General features: G+C 40.4%; 1 protein-coding gene across 10 annotated transcripts in view; it reads right to left on the bottom strand.

Annotated features, from left to right (window-relative positions):
- The window catches only part of UBR4 (ubiquitin protein ligase E3 component n-recognin 4), a 283,469-nt gene that overhangs the window by 114,004 nt on the left and 141,934 nt on the right, over positions 1-27,531 (bottom strand). For 5 of the 10 annotated variants that reach the window (XM_033921739.1, XM_033921746.1, XM_033921745.1 and 2 more), the window contains 8 exons: positions 25,816-25,990; positions 23,474-23,614; positions 21,496-21,617; positions 18,788-18,899; positions 16,614-16,744; positions 16,333-16,510; positions 11,837-11,941; positions 9,309-9,446 (listed from right to left, as the gene is read on the bottom strand). In XM_033921739.1, the coding sequence (XP_033777630.1) occupies positions 9,309-9,446; positions 11,837-11,941; positions 16,333-16,510; positions 16,614-16,744; positions 18,788-18,899; positions 21,496-21,617; positions 23,474-23,614; positions 25,816-25,990 (1,102 nt within the window). Of the gene's footprint in view, positions 1-9,308; positions 9,447-11,836; positions 11,942-16,332; positions 16,511-16,604; positions 16,745-18,787; positions 18,900-21,495; positions 21,618-23,473; positions 23,615-25,815; positions 25,991-27,531 lie in introns of all 10 variants that reach the window. The other 5 variants (XM_033921741.1, XM_033921740.1, XM_033921737.1 and 2 more) reach the window with 2 other exon arrangements.

A 27,531-nucleotide genomic window follows, 5' to 3' on the forward strand; every position in this document is an offset into this window, starting at 1 on the left:
ACATATTTCCAATATTTTTCCCTCCCTATCCCTCCCATCCCATCCCATTTCTATATATTATCCCCTAAGGAAAAAGAATAAACTTTACTCGTTATAATCTTGAAATCTTTTAAAATACCCCCTCTGTATCGCAAGAAATCTTTCCATCTTATACATATGACAAACTGAGTTCCACCAAAAATTACAATTCAATCTAGAACAGTCTTTCCAATTAGTTGTTATCTGTTGAATTCCCACTCCCGTAAGAATCAACAATAATTTATTGTTTGCTGTAGATATTTGGCATTTGGCCCTCATACACATTCCAAAAATCACTGTGTCATAGGATAAAGCCACATGACTCTCCATCAACATATTAACTTGATCCCATATTGATATCCAAAATGCCTGAATACATGGACAATAAAATAAAAGATGGTCTAGAGTTCCAACTTCAATTTTACAATGCCAGCATCTATTAGACTTAGAGCAATCTAATTTTTGTAATCTAGTAGGGGTCCAGAATGCTCTATGCAACAAAAAGAACCATGTTTGCCTAATAGATGCTGACATCGTACCTTTAATTCTCCAAGACCAAATACATGGCCATTGAGATGCATTAATCTGATGCTTAATCTCAATGCTCCAAATATCTCTTAATCCATTTTTAGGCTTCTTATTCAAATAATTAGATATAATTTTATACCTGCTTTAATCCAATCTTTCCAGACAACCTTAAACCCGCCTATTTGTATCTTGGAGTTTACTCAAATAGTCTGTTTCGATTTTAAAATAGAATCAGTAGTTAATTTGTCTACAAACCTTAATGTTTTCCAAGTATCCATTAATACTCTATTGTCCTTACGTATTCTAGGCACTTTTATACCAAGCAAAAGATCAAGCCTAAGTGGAAAGATAAGTGATCTCTCCACCCTTAACCACTCTGGTAATTGTTCCAAAAGCTCTGGGAGGACCCAATACATACCTTGGCGCATGATATAGGCCTGATGATACCTATAAAAATTGGGAAAATTTACCCCACCCTCCTCAATTGGTCTTTGCAAAGACACTAAAGCCACTCTTGCAATTTTACCCAGCCAAATAAATTTAACCAGAATACTATTTAATTTTTTATAGAAAGACCCCTGAAAAAACACTGGTATCATTCCCAATTGATAGCAAACCACAGGCAAAATCATCATTTTAACAGTTTGTACTCTTCCCCACCAGGACAAATGTAAAGGATTCCATTGCTCACACAACTCTGTAACTTTTTGTAATAAAAATTTTTCATTTATTCTCATTGTCTCTTCAAGTGTTTTATTCAGCCAAATACCTACCGTATTTTCGCGGATATAACGCGCGCGTTATACGTGATTTTACGTACCGCGCATACCCCTCGCGCGTTATATGCCTGAGCGCGGTATACAAAAGTTTTTAAACATAGTTCCCACCCCGCCCGACGCCCGATTCACCCCCCCAGCAGGACCGCTCGCACCCCCACCCCGAACGACCGCTCGCACGCGCTCCCACCCGCACCCGCATCCACGATCGGAGCAAGAGGGAGCCCAAGCCCTCTTGCCCGGCCGACTCCCCGACGTCAGATACATCCCCCCCCCCGGCAGGACCACTCGCACCCTCACCCCGAAGGACCGCCGACTCCCCAACAATATCGGGCCAGGAGGGAGCCCAAATCCTCCTGGCCACGGCGACCCCCTAACCCCACCCCGCACTACATTACGGGCAGGAGGGATCCCAGGCCCTCCTGCCCTCGACGCAAACCCCCCTCCCTCCAACGACCGCCCCCCCCCAAGACCCTCCGCCCGTCCCCCAGCCGACCCGCGCCCCCCCTGGCCGACCCCCACGACACCCCCCCCCGCCTTCCCCGTACCTTTGTGTAGTTGGGCCAGAAGGGAGCCCAAACCCTCCTGGCCACGGCGACACCCTAACCCCACCCCGCACTACATTAAGGGCAGGAGGGATCCCAGGCCCTCCTGCCCTCGACGCAAACCCCCCTCCCCCCCAGCCGACCCGCGACCCCCCTGGCCGACCCCCACGACCCCCCCACCCCCCTTCCCCGTACCTTTGGAAGTTGGCCGGACAGACGGGAGCCAAACCCGCCTGTCCGGCAGGCAGCCAACGAAGGAATGAGGCCGGATTGGCCCATCCGTCCTAAAGCTCCGCCTACTGGTGGGGCCTAAGGCGCGTGGGCCAATCAGAATAGGCCCTGGAGCCTTAGGTCCCACCTGGGGGCGCGGCCTGAGACACATGGTCGGGTTTGGCCCATGTGCCTCAGGCCGCGCCCCCAGGTGGGACCTAAGGCTCCAGGGCCTATTCTGATTGGCCCACGCGCCTTAGGCCCCACCAGTAGGCGGAGCTTTAGGACGGATGGGCCAATCCGGCCTCATTCCTTCGTTGGCTGCCTGCCGGACAGGCGGGTTTGGCTCCCGTCTGTCCGGCCAACTTCCAAAGGTACGGGGAAGGGGGGTGGGGGGGTCGTGGGGGTCGGCCAGGGGGGTCGCGGGTCGGCTGGGGGGGAGGGGGGTTTGCGTCGAGGGCAGGAGGGCCTGGGATCCCTCCTGCCCGTAATGTAGTGCGGGGTGGGGTTAGGGTGTCGCCGTGGCCAGGAGGGTTTGGGCTCCCTTCTGGCCCAACTACACAAAGGTACGGGGAAGGCGGGTGGGGGTGTCGTGGGGGTCGGCCAGGGGGGTCGCGGGTCGGCTGGGGGACGGGCGGAGGTTCTTGGGGGGGGGGGCGGTCGTTGGGGGGGGGGGGGGTTTGCGTCGAGGGCAGGAGGGCCTGGGATCCCTCCTGCCCGTAATGTAGTGCGGGGTGGGGTTAGGGGGTCGCCGTGGCCAGGAGGGTTTGGGCTCCCTCCTGGCCCGATATTGTTGGGGAGTCGGCGGTCCTTCGGGGTGAGGGTGCGAGTGGTCCTGCCGGGGGGGGGGATGTATCGGACGTCGGGGGGGGGCATCAGGCTTTCAGGATGGGGACAGACCTTCAAGGGGGGACAGGACTTCAAGGGAGGACAGTGCACGGAAGTCAGGGGGGGTGAACGGAGAGTCGGGACAGGCACGGAAAGTCAGGGCGGGCGAAAGGAGAGTCGGGCAGCATGCGCGTTATATGCCTGAGCGCGGTATAGAAAAGTTTTTGTACATATCATCGTGATTTCTGCGCGCTATACCCCTGTGCGCGTTTTACAATGGTGCGCGTTATATCCGCGAAAATACGGTAAGTACTTTATTCCATCCTCTTTCCATATAAAAGGGAAAGTATCAAGTATACCTTTTGTACAATGCACATTTAAAGGTAAAATCTCTGATTTAGTCCAATTTATTTTGTATCCTGAGAATTTTCCAAATGTATCTATGACCTTCAGTAGACATGGGATTGTTGTTTCCGGATTCCTCAAATGAAGCAAGATGTCATCTGCATAAGCAGATACTTTATATTCCACTCCAGCACATGGAATACCCTGTATGTCCTTTGCCTGTCGAATAGCTAATAATAAGGGTTCAAGAACTATATCAAAGAGCAAAGGAGATAATGGACAACCTTGTCTAACTCCCCTCTGCAACTTAAAAGCATCCGAAAAATTATTATTTATATATAAGCGAGCAGTTGGGGAGCTGTACAATGCTTGTATCATTTGTATAAATCCGGATCCAATACCAAACCATTCCATAGCTTGATACATGAAACTCCATTCTACACGATCAAAAGCCTTCTCAGCATCTAGTGAAACTGAAAAAGCCGGATCATTAATTTGTTTTGTTAAATAATACATCTGAAATGCCAGTCTAGTATTATTAGAAGAGTGTCTTTGAGCAACAAATCCAGTTTGATTCATTCCTATTATATGCGGAAGAGCTTTAGCCAATCTTAATGCTAAAATCTTAGCTAATAATTTACCATCTACATTTATTAAAGATATAGGCCTGTAGTTTGAAACCAATGTTGGATCTTTATTTGGCTTTGGCAAAACAATAGTTAAAGATTCTGCCATAGTGCCTGATATACAACCTTTATTCAGTTGATCCTGATATAATTTTAATAAATACGGTAATAGGGAAATTTGAAATTCTTTATAAAACTCTACTGTAAATCCATCTCCACTTGGAGCGGTCCCAACTCTAAGGGATTTCAATGCTATTTGTAACTCTTTTAATGATATAGGTTTATCTAAACTTCTTTTTATATGATCAGGAACCTTAGGACATTCAACTAAACTCAAAAAATCCATCCCAACTTTCTCTTTATTTAAATAAGACTCCGAAGAATACAATGACTTATAATATTTTAAAAATTGTTTTAATATATTTCCAATTTGAGAATGAGAATTTCCTAACTCATCTTTAATTATGCTTATTTTCTCCTTCCTTTTCTTTGCTTTTAAATAATTTGCCAATAATCTTCCAGCCTTATTTGCACTACCATAATACACCACCTGCTGAGCAAAAATATCTTTCCTTACTAACCCAGAGGAAATTTCATTATATTCACATTTTTTTTAACAATATTTGAAATGTCTCCTGTTCCCATTTATTAACCAATTTTAATTCCAAATTCTTAATTTCTTTTTCCAAATTCACATATTGTTTTCTTAACAGTTTCTTTTTATATGCAGAATATGATATAATTTGTCCTCTCATAGTTGCTTTGAAAGCATCCCATAAAATTCCAATCGAAATTTCCTCTAAATCATTAAGTCTAAAATATTCATTTATTTTATTTTGAAATTCTGTGCAAAATTTAGAATCAGCAAGCAATGCATTATCAAACCTCCATACAGGTTTGGAATTATCTGGATCTACTAAGTTAACTTCTATCCATATACCTCCATGATCAGATATTACTATTGGTTCTATGTCAGCTTTTATAACTTGCTGTACCATCTGATCTGAAACAAAAATATAATCAATTCTTGAGAACGATTGATGAACATGTGAACAAAATGTAAATTCCCGATCATTAAAATGAAGAATACGCCATATATCTTTTAAATTATATACTTGTACCAAATTATCTAATCCCATTGATTTCATTATTCTACTAGGCTTTTTATCCATTATTGGATCTATAACAGCATTGAAATCCCCAGCCACCACTAAATTAGTAGTAGCCAGTGGTAAAACTAATTGTTGTAGAGATTTAAAGAATTCACTTTGATTCGAATTAGGTGCATATATATTTAGTAACGCCATTGTATTACTGCCCATGCTCATGTCAACAAGTAACCACCTTCCTTGAGGATCTGCCTTAACCATATTAAATGTTGCTGGACATTTTTTATTAATCAATATTGCAACTCCTGCCTTCTTTTTTACCGCTGGTGCAAATAAACATTGTTTTATCCACTTATCTGTCAGCTTCAAAGACTCTGTTCCAGACAAATGTGTCTCTTGCAAGAAACATATATCTATATTTTGTTGTTTAATATATTCCAATACCTTTTTCCTTTTTATAGGGTGATTAAGGCCATTTACATTCAAAGAAAAATTTTTTTAACCCATTTTACAAATAAAATATAAAATACATATATAATCCACTCAAACATAAAATATACATTTTTTCTTTTTCCTTAAACCAATATATGAGTCTCCCCCCTCCCCTCTTTCCCCATCCCCCCCTATTCCCATCCCCCACCCTCTCCTCCCCTAACACAAATGCAAACTTCGAAACACACATATTACTGAGCAAAAAATAAACTCCCCACAGGCAATAACATACTCATTTTTCTTTCTCTAATCTTTCAAACAACCAACACTAAATTCTCCTGCAGTCAATCCATTCTTCAATACCCTAAATACCCATATTTACTATAATTCTTTATTATATACTTCCCCCCTCATTCAAATTTCCAAACATTCTTCCATCCTATACCTCTAATATATTTATAAAAGGATATACCCAATATTTCGGAAACCATTTCTTACAATATATACCCCCCAAGATTAATATTATTATTTTATTATTTTTTTTTTTTGTCTAACCTAAGTTTCTCACAACTTCAATGGAACATATCACTCCATCCTATAATATTCATTTTTTTTTTTTTTTTAACCTTACATCAAAAGAAGGATCAAACATTTCAACCAAGCAGACCTCATATTTTTTAAAACTCTCATTAATTTTCATTGCATCTTCAATCTGTTACAGTCTATTCTCCATTCTGCACAACTGTAACACTTGTACATCTTCATCCTGCTGTTTCAGTCTCTTATTCCATCTTCTTGCAGATTGCTATTTCATCTTTCTCCAATAAAGTATTTTTGCAACATCATCCTTATATCTCAGTCAATTTCAGATGCAAATTGTAAATCTAAATAATGCTCAAGTCATTTCCATCAGTCCATCTTCACATCTTCTTCTCTTTACATCAATAGTCTTTTGTATTTTTCATCTTATTATATTCTAAGTTCCCACATTTCTCCAATGCAGCATTTATGTGTCCTCATATTATTATCTCAGTCACGCTCAAATGCAAATTATAAATTCACATTAAGAAACCATCCAAATCTTATAATTGTTCCTCATATTTTCTTCATTTCCTATATGCTCCATCCCTCTTCTTACCTTGTCAAAATCTTCTTTTCTTCTTTTCTTATTGTCTCTTTAAAATTTTTCATTTCTATTCTTTAAATCTTGTTTGAAATGTTGATCCCCCTTTAATCTAACCTCAACAATTTTCTAGAAAATATTTTTCTCCTTTTCTATTTTTTTTTTCCACTTTTTCCTTCTTTATAAAATATCTTTCAATTTTCACTCAAAAATATAAACCAAAAATAATCTAAGTATATTATTTATTACATTTTCTAAATACTTTCATGAAACCATAGGCAAATTATATTGATCTAGAAATTCCTGTAATTTGCCTGCTTCTTCAAAATTATAAGTTTTATTCTCATAAGTTACCCTCATAATAGCAGGGTATATCAATCCATATCTTGCTCCCATTGCTCTCAGTTTAGGTCTTAAATCCAAAAGCTGTTTTCTTTTGTAGGCTGTAGCTTTTGCAAAGTCAGGTACTATAAAGATCTTAGAATCCTGGCATTTAAGATCCTTGCTTGTTTTAGCCAGCTTTATAATCTCTACCACCTGCTGATGTCTTAGCAGCTTAAAGATTATTGGACGAAGACCCTTCTGACTATTTGATCTTTTCATCGGTATCCGATGTGCTCTTTCTATCTCCAAAGGAAAAGAACTTTTAAATGGCAAGATCTTTGGGATAAAATTAGTCACAAATTGAATAGGATCATTCTGCTCAATCCCCTCAGGTATCCCAATCAGACGCAAATTATTCCTTCTTTCACGATTTGATAAGTCTTCAAACTCCTTTTTCAACGCCTCTATTTCTCTGTGATCTTTTTTACACACCAGCATCTCTGCCTCAGATTTCTCAGCATGCTTTTCTAACTGCTCAATTTTGAAGTCAACTGCCTGCATTCTATTTGTCAGACTCTCTATTTCCTCCTTCACAACTTTTATATTTTTAGCGTTATCACTTACTATTTCTTTAATTTTCTGAAGTTCATTCATCAAATCACTGTTATCAATTTCTTCCTGAGGCAACGGGACCGCTGTCGGGGATACCGAATCCATTTTTGTTCTTTTTTTACTTCCTGCTCCTGAATTCACTGAATTACTTTTACTAGTTTTACCCGAAGCCATTTCTTACTTCAATTCTCTCTTTTCCTTCACTTTTCTTTAATTTTAACTGCCAAAATCTTAATAAAATTTGCCTGTCACAACAGAGCTAATCCTCTACCCAGCCATCTTCGTGCGCTGCCTTGTATAAATTTTTTAAATCAATCAATCAATTATAAAATTCAAGAAAAACATTCACTTAAAGAAAAAAAAAAGGTAAAATCAAAAGAACCTAAGCACTCGTTCCTGGATCCACCATCCCCCTGAGAGAGAATAAAAGTAAGGAGTAAATCAATTGACAATAAAAGCCTGTTCAAATAAGTCAATTTTCAGTGTCACCATGAACCCCATGGATGAAAATTTGGTGCAAAAAGACAAAGGCACTGCTAATTTTGGTTTTTAAGATCTTGCATTCACAAACTCCACAATTGCTTTGCCTTTATATTCACAGTATGTCCTGAATCATAGATTATGTCTATAGATCACAACTGCTCATGTTTTGTTTTGGGGTTTTTTTTTTCTAATAGGCTGTTGAAGATTGGAAAAAGATCAGGAAAACACCATCGCATTTGGCCTTTAGGGAGGGAATGAAAACTTGTTTCCCAGATTTTACTTTTTGATTTTATGGGCTTTATTTATGCACTTTTATTGCACTGAATGGCAAAGTGTTTGCCAAGTAAAGTTTTATAAATCAACAAAATAACGAGTTTCACAGCATAAGAACATAAGAAGTTGCCTCCGCTGAGGCAGACCAGAGGTCCATCTCGCGGCGGCCCATCAGGTCCACTGCCTGAACAGTGGTCTCTTGACTAATTTTACAATTTACCTCTAATCCTATCCCTATACCTTACCTCTACTCTTATCTGTACCCCTCAATCCCTTAAACCGAGTCTGAATCCCAGGAGGTAATTTCATAAGCGACCTAGAGCCCTCATAATTTTGGTTTGAATGGAACAATCTCTCAGAACAGTAAATGATGGCATAAGTTCCTTTACTGAGGGCAGCATAATTGGGATCATCAGGGCTACCTTAGGAAAATTTTGTAAAAAGAGAGGTTGCCAAGAACTGCACTATTCAGACGGTCTAAATTTTTAAATGGGACACGGCAGCCTCAGCACCCTGAGGTTGTGAGATTGAATCCCAGCACTGCTCCTTGGGAACCTAGGCAAGTCATTTAATCCTCCATTGCTCCAGGAAATAAGTGCCTGTATATATGTAAACCACATTGAAAGTGAAACCACAAAACTGCCCCATTCCTTCTGCCCTTAATTGGGATATCAGTGTAAGCATTCTAGAGATCCAGTGCAGTTGGTAGGACACACACTAGCACATCTGAGCTTTAGGGGATCAGGTCCAAGCGGACACCATCACGTGGCTGCTTTATCCAGCTTGTCCACAGAGAATCATTAACAACCCTCCATAGAAAACAATTCAACTCTTGCTACACTCAAAAAGCCTCAACTGTAACTTACACCAGAAGACGTGTCACATACCCAAAGGAAAACCCAATGGGATGCATTGACACACAAGAGCAGAGGGACACAGATTATATGGTATTAACATCTTAATAGTGTTGAGCTCTAGTATGGGGGGGGGGGGAACTGCGTGCATTACATCATCTCTTTTCCTGATTCAGTTAAAGAGAACCCAAATACTTAGTCAAATAATACAAGTGCAATTACCATTGTGCTCGCCAGCCACTGAATCTACAGCACTACCTCCACTTTCGGAGCCCACACTGCCACCATGATCTGCTGGGGATGTTCGAAGGGTAGACCCATCTGTTGCAGCTGTGCTCCCCTCATCATCGGATGCTGGAGCTAAGAAAGTAACGAGGGCTGTTACAGGTAAAAACACCATCATTATTCAAATCTAACTAGTCTTTTGCCAACTTCTCAATCACCTTCAGATTCTTTTTTCTCGTGATACTTTTTATGGTAATTATTATAGAGCTGCCGAGTGTACACGACACTGTACAATAGTGGAAAGTATTCAGCACCCTAAACAAAGATTTAGCCACCCCAAAAATCTATCAAGTCTCGAGCCACACTTTTCCCAACATTTTGTTCAACTTAATCATAATAACTCTAACAATCCTTTGCAAATTTGGCATAAGATTTTGCTTTGACTATGAGAACAGTTTTCAAAAAGGATTTGTTCTGGAAAATGGGCTATTTGAAAACTGCCCATCTTTGCTTTTGTTTGACCGTCAGGACATACCAGTTTGTTCTGAATGCAGCATTTGTTACTCCCAAGAAGCTGCTGTTCTAGGTGACCACTTAATGCAGGTGCCCAACCTTTTGGCTACTCTGGGCCTCATTGGAAGAAAAAAAAATTTGTCTGGAGCCGCACTAATGCTAGCTGATGAGCAAAAAAAAGGTCGACCAGGTCCCAAATTTGCAATCACTGATATAGAAGATGTAATAATAAACCTTCATTAAAGGGAGACTGTGGAGAAGAACCCAAAAAAGCAATAATATTTACCCTGAGCAATCCTCCACGTGTGCCGCTGACAGCGGAAGCCTAGCTCTCCCATTCACTTCTATTACAGCTACGATGAGCCTCTTCAGAGCGAGGATGCTGAAGCAGCTGGAGAATTGCTCAGTTAAGGTAAGCATTACTGCTTTTTTGGGTTCCTCTCCACAGTGTCTCTTTCATATTTTTTTTTAAAGAAATGTCTCCTTTAAAAGAGATATAACATACATAATTGAGGTGCAAGCCAATTGGCAATTTCATGTTATTAAAAATGACCTTTCCTTCTCAGTCTGCAGCCATCCAAAATGTGGAAAAATCAACCACTCATCTTCCTGTCTCTTTCAGTTTGTACATCTTAAGCTCCAGTTCCAGAAAATTTACTTGCTGCTTTTGGCTTTCCTTGAACTGGGAAGTTTTTAATTACACTATTGAGTGGATCTTCACTATTGCATGTTGCAGGGGTTCCAAAAATCAGATTCAGTCACTTCCGAGGCCCTCTCTAGCTCACTCCTAATTTATTAAAATTTAAAGAGGGTGTGAGAGCTGAGTTTGGAGATGAGCCTCTGCCCATTCCAGGAGAAGATAGGCCCCCTGCGCCACCGTATTACTGTTGTAAATGTTGCAAGTCCATGCATGCCCAGCAAGATCTGTCACCACTAAAGACCTTCTATTTTACAGTTAAGAAATATAGGTCCTCTCCCTTCTACTTTGCTGGTCCAAATTCTGTGTTTTTCTCTCACAACAGTCAAGAATCTTAAAACTTCAAAACGAAGCTGGAAGACTGGGGGTTTTTCAGTAAGCTTTTGGTGATGAACTGAAGTGATTAACGTGCACTTGTTGAGATAGACAGGGCGCTCTAATTTACATTACTTTTATGCAATCACCATGTTTTATTCATTTCATGTATGCATGTGAGGGTTGTAAGTTTTTAAAGAAATAAATGAAAATGTATCCGACTCCTCTGCAGAGACAAGATGTGTTTTTCTTGCTTTGCTTCTAGCTACTGTATAGAGGCTATTTGCAGAGTCTGAACAGGAGATGCCATATATTAAACAACAGGAAACAACCTTACAGCCAACTCTCTATTTTTGGAAAATCCGGATTTCATTGTCTCCCTTTTTGAAACATTCAGGCGAGTGACACCATGCTTACGAGATGTGGTTGTGTGACTCTCCTCTTTACAGCAGAAAGGGAGAAATGTATCTTGCAATGTTCAATTTTCTGTATGTTTTCTTCAACATCTATTGTATCACACATTGCTGTATTGAAAATATTTTTATAAAAATAAGCGGGGAAAGAAAGAAAGTTAAGTATTTGAAGAGAAACCCAGCTCAAGCCAACAGTCCATTCTTAAAAAGCTAATTTTTCCCCGTCCTCACATGCACAAGACTCAAACATTTGAAAATCAGAACTGTTCAAGGCTTGTGTGGTTATGGCAGAGCTTACAGGAATGGCCAGGGACAGGCAAAAATTTGTCCCCGTGTCATTCTCTACTTTAAACACTCAACAGCACTCCTTTCGCTCCACAAATTCAGTTTCACTAGTGTAAATCCTCAAGTACAACATGATAACTTACCATTTCTATAGTGCTACTCGACGTACACAGCACGAAACACACACGAGACAGTCCCTGCTGACATTTTCTTTTCATTATGAATAAAGACACTAATATTTTGACTTCCCCCCCACCCCCAAATACCATTTTAAAGACAGAACTCTTATTAGGCCCAGTTACCTGATGCTGTGGTATCAGATAACGTTCCTGCATCCAGGGAAGAACTACTGGGGGCCTGACCTGAAAGTCCCAGACTCTGCAGGCCCAAAGCACTGCTGCTGCTTCCTGTGAAGAACAGAATCAAATCTCTTGCTCAGGCTCTGTAAACCCACCAATCTCAAGAACACACACAACAGTGAGTAACAAAATCAGACGGTACAAAATGCATGACTAAATGTTGTATCTGAAAATTGCTCCAGAGGGCACAAACCAGTGGAAATATCAGCATGAACAAACTGTTGAATATGACAGAAAGTGTTAGATGTGAACAGCCAGAGTGCCTATAGATTCACTTCAAAACCTGGCTTTCAAAATTTCCATCCCCAGACACAAATGCCACGGTGATCTCTGCAGAATGCAAGATCTTTTTCTTTTAACCACAGAAAGGCAAAAGGCATTAAAAGGTTAGAGAAAATGTCTAATAAAGATTTTCTCAAATCCGTATTAAATAAATCACAAAGCTTTAAGTGGTTGCAGCTGAAGCAGGCTATTCAGGAAGGGTTCCCTGAATGGAAAGATCTTAATACTCAGTATAGTTTGGTATTCCTATGCTTTCAGGCGGATTTTTTGGGTCACCAAGCCGAACAGTGGTATAAATTGTTGTATGGATATTTGAATAAAAAACAAAAAACTGGTCTTAGGGATATTTGGAGCATTGAAATCAAGCACCAAATTTCTGCTTCTCAATGGCCACGACTTTGGTCTTGGAGATTAAAAAGTACAAGGTCAGCATCTATGAGACAAACTTGGTTCTTTTTGTTACATAGAGCTTTTTGGACTCCCAGTTCGTTTACAAAAGTTGGATAGCTCTAGGTCTAATAGATGCTGGCATTGTAATTTAGATGCTGGGACTCTAGATCATTTACTTTTTTTCTGTCCCTTTGTCAATGCCTTTTGGAAGTTAATTTGGTCCCAAATTAATTCAATGTTAGAAAATCATGTTGCCCTATCCTATGATACTATTTTATTTGGAATGTCTATGAGATTCAAGAGTCAAATTTCAGCAAATAACAATAAACTTTTGTTAATACTGACGGGGGTTTCCATTCAACATATTACTGGAAATTGGAAGACTATACTAAACTTAATTATACCTTTTGGTGGAATTCATAAAATGGAAAGAGTGCTTGCTATACAGCAAGGAAATTATAATAATTTCAAAAAGATTTGGGGGCCATTGATTGCATATTCTAATGATTAGATACCTTGGACACCTTTTTATTACATAGGACTATATTTAATGTGGGGATGGGGAGGTATGTTATGTGATTTAATGGGTTTATTCCTGATGAATGGGATGGGTGGGGGAGGGGTCTTTTTTATATGCATTTGACAATAATTGTTAGAATGTCAAGTGATTTGTACGAATTATTTGATTTAATTTTGTACACTTGATGTAAGAGTTAAAACTGAATAAAGAATTAAAAAAAAAAAAAAAAAAAAGATTTTCTCAAATCCCAGTAAGGACCATTGAGTACCGGCACTTGAAGAATATAATGGACCAGTTGTATAAGTTACATGAGACTGAGACAGAAGAGTTTTTCCCAAGAAGGCAGGAGACATTATCTTGAGCTCAGTAACATAAAGCAATCAGGAGAGTATCTATAATAATAATACCTTAGTTAGCGCATGTGCACTACGACTGAAACTCCGTGCTTCCATGCCACATTAAAACGCATGCGCAGTACAATAGAACTGCCGAGCAGGGAAGCATCTCAGCGCACCATATGCTGATTTCATTGGACCAGGGTCCAAGCCACACTTCAGAGGCAAAATGGGTCAAATAGGAGAAGGGAACTAGGGGCTGAAAAAAAAGGGGTAGGTGGGAGAAAGGGGCTGGAGCTGGGGTCGGTATTGTAAAAATGGAACATGTTAGAGAAAGGAGCTGGGAGCTGACAATAGGGGCTGGGGGCAGAAAAGGGGATATGTGTGAGAAGGAGGCTGCAAAAGGGACATGTGAGAAAAGGGGTTTGGAGCTGGGGCTGAAAAAAGGGGACATGTGAGGGAAGGAGGCTTTAAAGGGGGGCTCTTGGGAAAAGAGACCTGGTGTAGGAGGCTGTTAAAAGAAGACAATTTGGAGAAGAGGGCTGGAGCTCGGGACTGCAAAAGGTGAGTTGTGAGAGAAGGGGTCTGGGTCTGGAAAGGAAGACAAGGAGACTGGGTATAGAACTGAGGGCTGGAAGAGCAGATATGAGAAGGGGGTTAGGGTTGGGGGCTATAAAAAGGGAAAGTGTGAGAGAAGGGAGCTGGGGGAGGTGGGAGAAGGGGGCTACAAAAGGGGACATGTGAGAGAAAGGGACTGAAGCTGGGGGCTAAAAAGGAGGCATGTAAAAGAAAGGGGCTGAAGATAGGAGCTGGAAGAATAAATGAAGGTTAATGGGGAAAGGGGGAATGGAGAGGAAATTCTATGAGGAGGACAGAGAAAGGGGGATCAGATTTTTAAGTTGGTGGAAATAGAGAAGGTAAAAGGGGAAATGGGAGCCTGAATATGGGAGTAAGACATATTCTAGCACCCATTAATGTAACAGGCTTAAACATATAATTATGAAATGGAAACAATTTTTTATTATGAAGAAATTTACATAAAATCACTTATAAAAAAACCCTACCACCATACTGTATATACTGAATATAAACCGAGGTAACTTTTTCCTCCCCAAAAAGGAGAAAAAAGGTTTCCAGCACCATGGACTCGGACTAAGGGCAGAATGATTATTTGCAGGCATCAGAATTAATAAAGTGGATCTACTAGAAGTCGTCAGTTTCAACTTTCTTCTCACCATCTCAGTCTCCATGATCCACCTCATTTTGTTCCTGACTTTCTGCTTGCACGTGCTCACCATTTGGAATCCCCCAGCCTCCCTGTCTGAGAACTTTTACCTCCCTCCCACCTCTCTGGCGTACCTTTTAAATCCCTGGTGATCCAGGCTGGGAGAAGAGGGGTCCCTCCCACCTCCTGTCCCAGCTGACTCAGAGAACTTTTTACCTCCCTCCTGATTCCCCGGCAACCCTTTTGAATCCTTGGTGGTCCAGCAGTGAACCATGGCAGAAGGCTCCACGGGGCGGTGAATGGCCTTGTCCCCGTCCCCCAGAGGCTGCTATTTTTCATTCCCCGTTTTGGCGGGTTACCCGCAGCTAAACACGGTAGCCGCGGGTAAACCGCCACCGTGTCATTCTCTACTTTTGACCTCTCTATTTTGTATACTTTGAGAGCATTTAACTCACTACTTATTATCTGTTTCTCTAACCATAAAGTTCTATGACCTCACAATGCAGGTGTAAAGAGCCTTAGCCTATAGGAAGAGGAGATGCAAATGTTAAGAGCCTTAGCCAATAGGGAGAGGAGAAGATAGTGGATGCTGCGGATGGGCAGACTGGATGGGCCATTTGTCCTTTATCTGCCAACATGTTTCTATGTTTCCTGAAATCAAACTCTATTTATCACTACTTTGTTGCCCTCCATTCAATGAATTCCTAATCCAGTCACTCACTTTAGGGTCCATGACGAGGGCTCTCAGTTTATTTGTAAGTTGTATATGTGGTACCAAATTGCCTTCCCTAATGGACCATCTTTACTACAAGATCCTGAACAGGAAAACTTGAATGGCAGTCGTCACTCCCACTACTGTCTCTTCCACTGTCAAGGGATATGTGTCTCCAAGCCACAAGATTGAAATACCGTAAGATTGCCTGAACTCTAAGACTGGAGAACTCCCCTGGGCCCTGCCCCATCTAAGCGTTCTGCTGCACACAGTTGCAGAAAAGACCACCAACAGTGGAACCATAGATGCAGATGCAAAGGCATGCTTCCACTACCTTCTTCCTCCTGCTCCAAGCAGAGCACCATACATTTCCTCTATTCTTGCCCCTGCAGACAGGGGAAGGAGGGTGAGAAAAGAGGAAGAACAGGCCAGCTGATCTAGTTCAGTCCAACTATACATGTGTTCCTTTCAAAGGACAGCGACAACAAATAGGATCATTGCTCCAGGGCCTCCTCCAGACATCTGGAATGGTCTGGTGGGACAATGGAGGAGTGTGTGGTGCAGTGGTTGGATCTACAGCCTCAGCACCCTGGGGTTGTGGGTTCAAAACCCCGCGCTGCTCCTTGTGACCCTGGGCAAGTCACTTAATTCTCCACAGCCCCAGGTACATTAGATAGATTGTGAGCCCACCGGGACAGATAGGGAAAATGCTTGAGTACCTGATTGTAAAAAAACCGCTTAGATAACCTTGATAGGCGGTATATAAATTCCTAATAAACTTTAAAAAAAAAAAAAAAAATGCGCAAGAGTTAGGTTTGCTTATTGTATTTAATACGCTCAACTACCAAAATGTTCTAGAACATCCTTATTTCAAGGCAAAATTGATATGATTTTCCTGCCTGTTGGATTTTTTAAAATTAAATCTGTTGCGTGATAACCTCATTCTATCCAATACCTTTTGGCAAAAATGTCTACCTTGTTGATCTTGTTGAAGACTGAGAGCAATAGCTAGCTCCACCATAGTTTCATCATCTGCATCTGGAGGGATGTCAAGCATGGGGGGGAAGCCTTCGGCTCCAGCGAGCAGTGCCTCCAGAGGGGAAGGGTTGCCATTATTCACACTCTCTGCTGTTTCCAGCACCATGGACTCAGACTGAGGGCAGAATGAACACAGTGTGATTATTTGCAGGCATCAGAATTAATTAAGTGGATCTACTAGAAGTCGTCAATTTCAACTTTCTTCTCACCAGACTCACCACCATCTCAAAGTCTCCATGATCCACCTCATTTTGTTCCTGACTTTCTTGTTGCACGTGCTCACCATTTGGAATCCCGCAGCCCTGCATTTTATCATCCGCATCATCATCATCGTCGTCATCCTTGTCACCTGGGCAAAAAAAAAAGATCTTGCAACATCTGATTTGAACCTATTAAGTTAATCGTGTAAATCTGTTTTGCTCATACTTTATTAAAGTTGCAAGTGATAAAAACACACAATTCTGAATATAAATGCAACACAGAGCCAATCTACTGTATTACTTCCCCAGGAATTTCCTACGAATGTCGCTGTACTGTCCAGCCTTGTCATTATGCTACCATATTGTATTGTACTTTATTAACAAATTATACGAGGACGCACAACATATAATATGTTTATATGAGTTAAAATGTTGTGTGATCGTGGCACTGAGGTACCTCCTTCTTCAAACCCAGCATGCACCCAAAAAGAGGGAGAAAAAGCGTCAGACTAATGTAGCAGTATAGAACCAAAAGGTACAAATCAAAACGGCTTTAAATACTTTCACTGGTTAAAAAAAAAAAACTCCCTCACAGAACAGTTCAGGTTTAGTTACCCGGAGGCACGTTCAAGGACTTGGCTGACAAAAGACGACTTGAGCTCCAACGCTGTCATGTCTCTCCAATCTTCCCAACAAGCGACCTTGTTTCACCAATGTTTGGCTCATCAGGGGAACAAACAATGCAGCCTTGAAAAGTGCAGCCAGTGAAAGTATTTAAAGCAGTTTTGATTTGTACCTTTTGGTTCTATACTGCTATGTTAGTCTGAGGCTTTTTCTCCCTCTTTTTGGGTGCATGTTGGGTTAGAACAGGGGAGTACCTCAGTCACACACTGTATTGCCAAACGTACTGTCCAATGTAACATACTGTTAATGTTGGCTTGTAACTCGTTCTAAGTTCCCGGGAGAATGGGAAAAAAATCGAATTAAATAAATAAACAGTAGCTCAGTAGATTTACACACAGAATGGGTCGCATGACTCCCTAAACTGATGCATACAAAAGAGATTTTCAAGGACCTATTCTACCAGATCAACTCCCTCATTTCTTTATTTTAAATAACATTTCTGCAGGCTATCACCAGAACTCCCATGTGCTCAGAAATTGCTCCAGAATTTTCTGGGTACAGGAGATCAGGTCTGAGCTAGCACCATCAGACTAATCCAGCTTGTCTGGAGAATTACTTTCACACTCAAGAATACTGTCCACTTCTCTGGAGGTCCAAAACAGAGGCCTTGAAAATCCGTAGCAATGCTGACATAAAGAGCGGAGCCCAAATAGATGTATGAATTACTTCTTTATAGTTCTTCAATTAGGGAATCTATGAAAAAAGATCAGTGTCCAACAGCTCAGAAGGGTCATAGGCAGAGGAGCAGAAAGGTACATTAGCCCTGCCAACAGAATAACAGACAGCTACTACACACTGTTTCCAACCATTAGCCCAAGAAGAGGTCTAAACAGGGTCCAAGGCTTGTTGAGCCAAATGTTAACTGATGATGAAATATCATATCAGCTCTAAATAAAGGTTTGTCCTTCACTCCCACACCACACTATAATGCAGTCAGTATTAGACTAGAACTCTATGTTTACAAGAAAGTTGAAGATAATACATTATTTTTCTAGGCAGACAGTGAGTACATCTGATGTGTCAATTGTGAAGCGTGGCAGCAAATGGATGAAAACGTGATACTAAAAGATACGTCAACTTTCGAGAGTAAGGGCAAGAAAGTTTACTATAATGTTAGCAAACAATAAAACGCTGCAATAGAATCCTTAAAGAAAACTTTGAATAACTTAGCAGTAGCGGTGTTGTGATGGATGTAGATCACTAGACAAGGGCAATCACATGTGGTATCAACTGGATCCCTTTTGATTTCTCCACTTTTCTTTATATTTGAGTGAAATGTGGCCCACGTTGGGTATTTAAGGACATTTTTAACTTTTTGAATGAAAAAGTAATTCATAAATCTATTTGGGATCTGCTCTTCCCAAGTACAATTCAAGAGGTTTCTCCACATGGTTAAATTAGCACACGATTGAAATACATGCTAACTGAAACATGTTTAGTGCCTGTTACAATATGTATAAAACATGTGTATGCATTTTATCATAATCACAGAACTGAATGCTGTTTACCCATCGGTGTGTTGCTACGAGGAGAAGACGGGAGAGTCACATGGCGTCGTTTATTTCTAGGTCTCAAAACGCGAATCAGAGCTTGTTTACAGGAAAAACTCACTGCTGGATCCTTGCAGGCAAACATAAAAATAGTCATTTAGGATTCTTGTGCTACACAGAGGAAAGTAATAGTAGAACAATTCTAAAGTCAGGTGGTTTTAGTTTGTAAGTTTAAATGTGCCTGGCTTCAATTTATAAGTTTTCTAACTTGTAGTTTCAACCATCCTATTTCCTGCTTTTCTTATAGAAACTGAGTAAAGAGAAAAAGACAGGCTTTTCATTTAGATAGAGCCTTCATTAAGTAAGGCATAAAATGGAATTTTAAACAGCAACCAAACTGAGGACTTGGGACTATGGCATTTATGGGGGATATTTCAATGTGTGCTTTTTGTTTTTACCTATAACTCGCTTAGCAGTCAACAGGGATAATTTGCAGTCTTTCATCTCATCTGCTCTTCCCTTAAAAAGTCTTCTGGCTTCCTTATGCATTTATTGCAACCTCTCTACCAGGATGATCTAACTTCCCTTTTCTGACAGTATCTTTCAAAGTTACATTATTTCAAGCTGCACACTTTTAATAGATTGTAGGCTTTCCTTCAGGTTCTAATCTTAAAAAGGAGATAGAGCAGCATTTAAATGTTTATGTCAAAGCATGGTTCCAGCTCTGGCTAACATAATATAAAATTTTATTTGTATACCGCAATACACCGTGAATTTTGATGCGGTTAACAAGGGGTTAAATAGAGGATCATACATAAGAGGTGAGGGTACAATGACAAGTAACACAGGAGTGTAAATAACAAAGGATTGGGGCAGGCCTAAGTCAAATACAATGGAGGTGAGGCGATATAAGGAGAACTCAAGAAATAAACAGAGTTTGGATCTCGGTACAGATATGGATACGGAGACCCAGAGAGGTAAGGGAGGAACGAGTCTGTAACTAGAGGTTTCCTTTGTCTTGAGGAGAATGAGAGATACATGAAGAGGGCACAGGGTTGAGTGCTCTACTAGGAATTTGTTGAACAAGTATGTTTTTAATCCTTGCTTGAAAAGCATGACTGGCACACCTCAGGATTTTTTTGTTATTTCTTTTTACTTAGTCAGAACAGACTCCATGGCTTTCAAAGCTGGAGGGCTGACCAACCAGGGACCAGGCCACTTGCTGAGGCCCACTACAAAAATATGGGGAAGTGGAAGAAGGTGGGGGGAGGGACCCAGCACGAGACCTGCCAGGTTTAACACCCCCAAGATTGGATGGATCCCCAAACAGAACCCGACCAAGCTCTATCCGGCACAAAAAGGGGAACCAGGAGTCCACAAACAAAGTTCCAACAGTGCTAAGAGGGGAACTGAAAAGCCTTACCACCTGCTACCGGAGACTGAGGTAAACTGGAGTAGCAAGAAGGGCATGCTATACTGATATACAAGTTTGATCTCAGTCGCCACCTGCTGGTAGCAGTGAGGCATATTACCCATTCGTAAGGACTATACCAGTCTACCAAGCGATACAGAAGTGTTTTTAATCCTCGCCTGAAAAGCATGTATGATGAAGACGACCCTATAATGGGGAGTAAGTCCTGGATGTAATGAGCTGCTTGATATGAAAGTAATTTTGTCACATAAGCTTTTTTTAGGTTTTCCTAGAAGGGAGGGGTAGGCAAAGGCAGAGTTGGAGTGCAAAAGGTGGGGAGTGGGAGGTAAACTCAAGTACTTCAGTCGTGTAGTTTGGTACACCAAAGAGAGCCTTGTACATGAAGCAGCCTAGTTTGAATATAGATAGGGCCTCAATCGGGAGCCAGTGCAGTTGCTTGTAGTAAGGCGTGATGTGGTCAGTTTTCCTTAGGCTGAAGGTAAGGCACACCGCTGTGTACTGAATAGTCCAGAGTCTGTTGAAGTTTTTCTTCTGGCATGAGATGTAGATGTTGTTGCAGTAGTCTAGCATGCTAAGGATCAGAGATTGGCATAGGACTTGGAAGGGAAGGGTGTCAAAGTAGGAAAGGATTGATCATAGTTTCCAGAGTGCTGTAAAGCCTTTACGAACCACAATGGTGATTTGGCTTTCCATGCTCATATTTCATGATCACCTTCATATTTGGGATTTCGCAAACTTGTGAAAACATGGCTTTTTCAGCTATTTTCTCCTTCATCAGATGTTGTCAGCATTGTTTTACATTTAATTATTATTATTACTACTTTGATTGTAAACTGATTTTGCACTTTGATAAAACGTGGTATATAAAATTATTAAATCAAATCATACCATATTGATTCTTGAATCCCATAAATGTCAATTAGGAATGATACAGAGGCATTGACATTGTACAGATGACTGTGTAAGAAAAGAGCAGTGTAGTGAGGAAAATAGATGTGTTTTCAGTGCTTTCCTGAATTGGAAGTAAGTAGGAGTTTGACGCAAGCTGCTCGGGAGGCTGTTCCAGATTTTGGGGCCTTGGCACTCGAAGGTGGTCTCAAAAAGAGCTTTCCTCATTTCTTATTTGCAAGGATAAACCTGAATTTTTCCCACAGCTTCACACCTAATCCAAACCTACTTCACTCTTCTTTATCCCCTGAAATTCTTTCCAGATGACATAAAACATTGAGTTCTCCATCTTACATGAAAAATCATAGTACCTGGACCAAGATGCTTCATAGAAAGTGGCACATACCAGACACAGCAGCATTTGCACATAGATCTTAGAAGCCATATTGATACAGTCTAGTTCACATGTGCAGTAGCCATGAATGATATCCACAAGGGCATTCACAGTAGCTTCAACATGTGTTAGCCCTAGAAAGAAAAAAAAAGTGGCAATGATTAACAATTTAACAAGTTAAAGATGTCTGCTTTTTAGACAGTTATCATACATTCCATTTTGGCCAGAACAATCTTGACTTTACGCAGCAACCCTACCAGTTAATGATAATCCAAACATAAGTTTGATCCACTTTCTAGTAATCTCTTGCACAGACTACTGTAAAGGCATTACAAAAAAGGAAATTAGACGACTTCAGCTATTAAGATCATTTGTGGCGCTAAGAAATACGATCATGTCTCACCTCTCCTATTCAGTGCACATTGGTTACCCGTTGAACATAGAATTAGTTATAAAATCTTACTTTTAACCTTCACAACAAGACTAAATAAATAATCAACCAGAGTTTATTAACAGACTTTTAATTCTGTATAATTCTTTAAAATCGCTTCGTTCAATGTCACAAAATCTTCTTGTCATCAACACATTGTGTTCCAATAACTTTGCTGTCACCGCCCCCACTCTCTGGAATTCACTGCCAAATCCAAAAAAAAATCAATTTAAATCAAAATGAAAAACATTTTTGTTCCAGGATGCCTTTGGACAATAACTGTCCTTTTAAGGACAAAAACAAACAAATCTTATCACCTTTTACCCTAACCTATTGTATTTTCCTTTTTTGTTTTGCTTTTTCTTTCACGATTGTATTTCTTCCCTTTCTTTCCTAACGTTTGAAGTAAGTCCGTATGTCTTATTATGTGTTTTATTAAGTAACTTTGGTTCTGTCTAGTATCCCTGACTTTTAAACTATTTTTATGTAAATTTGATATTATACACCGCTTAGAAATCTGATTAAGCGGTTTAAAAAATTTTTCTAATAAACTTGAAGTTCCAAATCAATGGTGGTGGGAATAAGGGAGAACCAATTTTCATGTTCTCCCTTCTAGAAGACCAATCCTTTTACTTCTCTTCCCAGGCTTAAGCTTGCTCTTGGGGAGCTTTGGAAACATGTTCATCTCAAACACTTTTGTAAGAATCTATGTCTCTCAAACTACATCTGGGAATCTCCCCTCACTGGGCAGCTGCAAAACTAAACTGCCTAGCTTGCCTGTTAATTAAAAAAATCTTCAACTACTGATATCATGCTGTCTAATTAGCTTCAAGATTTCCACTTCAACTTTATAATATCTTTTTCAGTGAACAGTCTGGCCTGGATCAACAGTAACTGGTTTGCACCCTCTTACACACAGACAGCAAAGGGGATTTCCTGTTTAATAAAACTTGGGTCATGGGGCAGGACCAATGCACAGCATGAGACTGCTCTTGCTCACAGACCCCACTACAATTCACTGCTGCTACCATTATTCTCTACTGGTCAGTAGCATCCTCTACTTCAAACAAGAGTCAGGTTCCTCTAGATCCCCAGGAGAAAATGGAAATGAAAGTAGCTTCAATGGACAAAAAAAAAAAAAGTGGGGCATGAGGGAGTGAAAGTCCACGAAAGGAAGGGAGTGAATGTTTCCAAAGGTTAAAAAGGCATGAGATCTGGCCGGGGGGGGAGGGGAGGGGGGAAGAGTAGAGATCTGTGGAGAGAAGAGAGGAAGACAGTGGAGGTCAATGGTGGTTTATGAGGGTGTTGTAGTGGAATGAGATAGGAAGTTCTTTAGAGAGGAACATAGCTATGGTCCTCACAGCAAAGAACAAGAGGGAGATGACAATCCAATTAAAGGAAGCTGAAGTTCATTGGATATTAAAAGAATGGAAGAAGAGGGTGTGGATGGGCACCAAGATTAAAAGAAGCAAGATAACATTTTACACTCTGGAAATTTGCTGTTCTACAAGACATAGTTCTTTAACCATTCACAGAGAATATGTAACAATCATTTAGTACCTGGAAGGCATGCTGGGGCTAGGAAAGCATTCTTGGGTTTTGAAGCATGCAGTTTCCAGAACTGGCTAACCAGTTGGGTGATAAAGCTAAATCCCTCGCCTTCAGTGCCTTTCACTGGTTCTTTTCCATCTTCAATTCCCCCTGAAAAGCAAAAATATATAAGGAAGGAAATGATCACTGCAAATGCCAACATTATAAGGAGTTAATTGCTATTCTGTACATTTATTTTAAACATTTCTATTCTGCACTATATCCCATTCTGGGTGGATCACAAAAAACATAGTAAGTAACAGCAGATGAAGGGTCCATCCAGTCTGCCCAATGAGTACATTCTTTATAAATTCATGATTCAATTAAACTGTCTTTTTTCTTTGATATTTCTGGGCCCTAGACCGTAGAAGTCTGCTGGTACTATCCTTAGGTTCCAACTACTGGAGTTCCTATCGAAGCCCTCCCTAGCCCATTCTAAACCGAAACGCCATATAAGAGACACAGACCATGCAAGTCTGCCCAGTTCTTCAATTTATACCTTTCATTTTCTGATTAGAGATCTCTATGTTCATCCTATGCTTTTTTGAATTCTGTCACCGCTTGCGCTTCCGCCAGACGTATCTCTTTCTCTTGGCTTCTTTCAGTTACACCTGGTAGTCCTTTCTGTACTCCTTTTCTTGGGTATTTTTATATTTCATGAACGCCAGCTCTTTTGCCTTTATTTTCTCTGCAACAAGTTTAGAGAACCATTTTGGTTTCCTTTTTCTCCTGTTTTTATTTATTTTCCTCACATAAAGGTCAGTAGCCATTTTTATTGCTTTCGGCTTAGACCAGTGTTTTTCCACTTCCCTTATGTCGTCCCATCCTAACAACTCTTTCTTCAGGTACGCTCCCATTTTACTAGTCCGTATATTTGAAATCTAGGACTTTTGAGTTTTGTGTGGCCGCCCTCCACTTTAGCTGTTATATCAAACCAAACTGTTTGATGATCGCTATTTCCCAGGTGGGCATCCACGTGAACATTAGACATACCCTCCCCATTTGCGAGGACCAGATCTAGTATCGCTTTTTCCCTCGTGGTTCCGTCCTTATAGTCAATTTTTTGCCTGGAACTCCTGGAAGACATTTCACTATTTTGGTCTCCTCGCCCTGTGTTCCAAGGTTAATACCTCTGATGATGGAATCCCCCAACAGCAATAGTTTTCTGTTTGGGGCTTTTTTATTTGTGCTTAGGGTGCCCTTTCTCTCTCGAGTTACCTTCCCTGGTTCCAGTCCCACCTCCCTTCTGTTTTCTTGAGTATCGTAGTGCACTAGTGGAGTGAAGGAATTTTGTAGAGCTAATATCTGTGAAGGTGGATGTTTCTGTGTTACATGTCGCAGTCTTCCTGAGCCTACTGTGACCCATTTATTCCTGGGCTGTTTTATTCTTTGAGGTAGAGGTGGTAAGTTGGTATGATTTTGTAGAGTGATGGAAGCTGCTTTAATTGTGTTCAATTCCTGTTTAAGTTTGCAGAGCTCCTCCTTAATACTAGCAAGTTGAAGACAGATGGGGCAAGCCTTAAGCCTCCAAATAGTATGTCTTGGAATTAAAGCACCACAGTGATTGCATTGAATAAAGGTCATCTTGATTGGTTAGGAAGTGAATTGATTTGAGTAGTCTTGATTATTTGATTTTCTATATATGAGCAGTGATCTCTGGGGAGGGGGTGGGTGAGACTTATAAGTCTTACCCCTTTTCCTACGAGGAGGAAGACGAAATATGATATAGCAGAGGACAGAGAACATATATACATATAAAACAGTTAGGAAGGAAAAGAGAAATTAAGCAGCTATAATGCTAAAAATCAGTGTTAAGAGCAGAATATGAAATTCTGAGTAAGTTAGCTTTCAACACCAACAAGAGAGCTTTATAATGAATTCAAAAGGTAAGGTAAGACAAGTCTGTTTTAAATTGTGTTCCACCAGTTAGCTAATGAGTTCATTTTTCAAGATGCCCAGTCAAGGTCCTATAATTCCTCACAAGCCATTCATGATTTGAATAATTGAGCTATCTGCATTGCATTTGCGTTTGGTAACATCATTTTAATACTGCAAGTGAGAGTTCCGTCATATGCTGGACCATATAAAACAGGCACATCTTATATCTGGATTGGTCATGGGCTTCATGGACCAGCAGTCTGTCCCAGTAGGGCAACTCTTATGTACTGGACTACTGCTGATAAATGCGAGCTGTGAATGACTAAGGCCTTTGTCAAAATAATTACACTAGTTATAAGTGTCCAAAGATTCTTCATGATCATCTCTGCTGCTAATGAACAAACATCAAATGGGAAACATTCTTGTTCTCTCACCTGCCTCAGTCGGAGGAAACCTGGACTCCATGAAGTGGACCAGGTTATTAGGCCTCATGATGGCAATCGAGCGTGCTGTGATGACCAGTCTCTGAAACACTTCCGGATCAAGGTCCTTCCCATCTTTACTGCAGTTATTCAAGCACTGAGTGGCATTACTCAACAATGCCTGATCCTGCAAGAAAATACATCTGGAGAACATGAGAAGAAAAGCAAAGGAAAGATCCGAAGTAGGACTCAAACACCAACCCCCTTCCCCGATAAATCCCATTTTGGGGTTGTTTTTTTAATTGCCAACTTCAGAAATCATCACCATATATTTTACCAGAACAATATTAGTGTCTTGTAAAAGTCATCACACCTAAGTACATTTTTCACATTCTGCTTATCCTCACATTCCTTTTCCAGGTGGCAGCAAAACACCGAACGGCAAGGCAGCTATGTGATATCAAAGTAACATATATCAGTTCAAACATTTTTTAGATTGATATATGTTACTTTCAAATGGTTTTCATTCAGTTAAACAATAAAAAGTGCAATGATTTAAAAATCTTAGCCGCTGAGTAGATTTTTTTTTTTTTTTTAAATCTTTATTGAATTTCCAAACTACACTTTTTGATCAGTGATGGCCCTTGAGAACCTATGAATTCTGTAGGATATTTTGAGTGCTCAGTCTAAAAGAAATCTATACAGTACTTCAGTTCATCTATGGAAGTTGAACAGGCCAGCTGATCTGGTCCAGTCCAGCCTTACAAACTGGAAATGTTAATTAAGTTAGAGATTAATACATCTTTCTATGCTTGCAGTGCTCTTCCTCAGAGAATTTCTCTGTCCTCTCTTTGTAATTTAATTTATGTAATGTTATAGGTCCAGTTTTCTGAAACTCTTTACCAGTCGAGATCAGGGAATTTTATGAAAGAATGTAAAGATATCTGTTTATACAGGTTTAAGGAATTAATGATAACAGATTTTATTTTGCAACTCATTTTTAGGAAGTCGACAATGGTTTGTTACTGAATTTTATGTACTTTTTGAAGAGATAGATTATTTTATTTTGGGGGGATGGGTAATGGTGTAAATAGCAGAAACAGCAATCACAACTTCTAAATTTTTGTCACCAAAACTAACGCACTGCATCCCCCAAGCAGCTTTTAGACCTTTGCACAGTACAGAAACTGCCCTTATTGGCATCACAACCTATTCATACGAAGTACTGGATCAATTTAAAATAGTCACAATGCTATCACTTGACTTGACAGCAGTTTTTGACCTTAATAATCATTCCCTTCTAATCAACTGCTTGCAACAACTGAGACTATCTAGGGCTGCACATCCAATCTTGCCAACCCATCGTACACAGTCCTAGCCCAGAACTCATCCTCAATGCCTTTCAACCCAACCTCTGGGGTTCCACAATTTCACCCAGTCACTAGGCTTTGTCTTTTCATCTATGCAGATGATAGTCAAATACTTTGCATATCAAATTCCTACCCCAACGTTGAAGAAATTACTGTAATTAATGACAATCTTATTCAAATCACTAACACAACACAAACTTAAATTAAACCCCGAAAAATCAAAACTCTTATTTTTTCTACTCAAGATCAAACCAACATTTCATGCTGCAAGATGTTCTTACTTCAATTACCACATCAGTCCGCATCCTTGACACGAAACCATCATAGAATCATCAAATAGCACAAGTAGTTAAATGTT

This window comes from Geotrypetes seraphini, chromosome 15 (genome assembly GCF_902459505.1).
Source record: "Geotrypetes seraphini chromosome 15, aGeoSer1.1, whole genome shotgun sequence".
Lineage (NCBI taxonomy): Eukaryota > Metazoa > Chordata > Amphibia > Gymnophiona > Dermophiidae > Geotrypetes > Geotrypetes seraphini.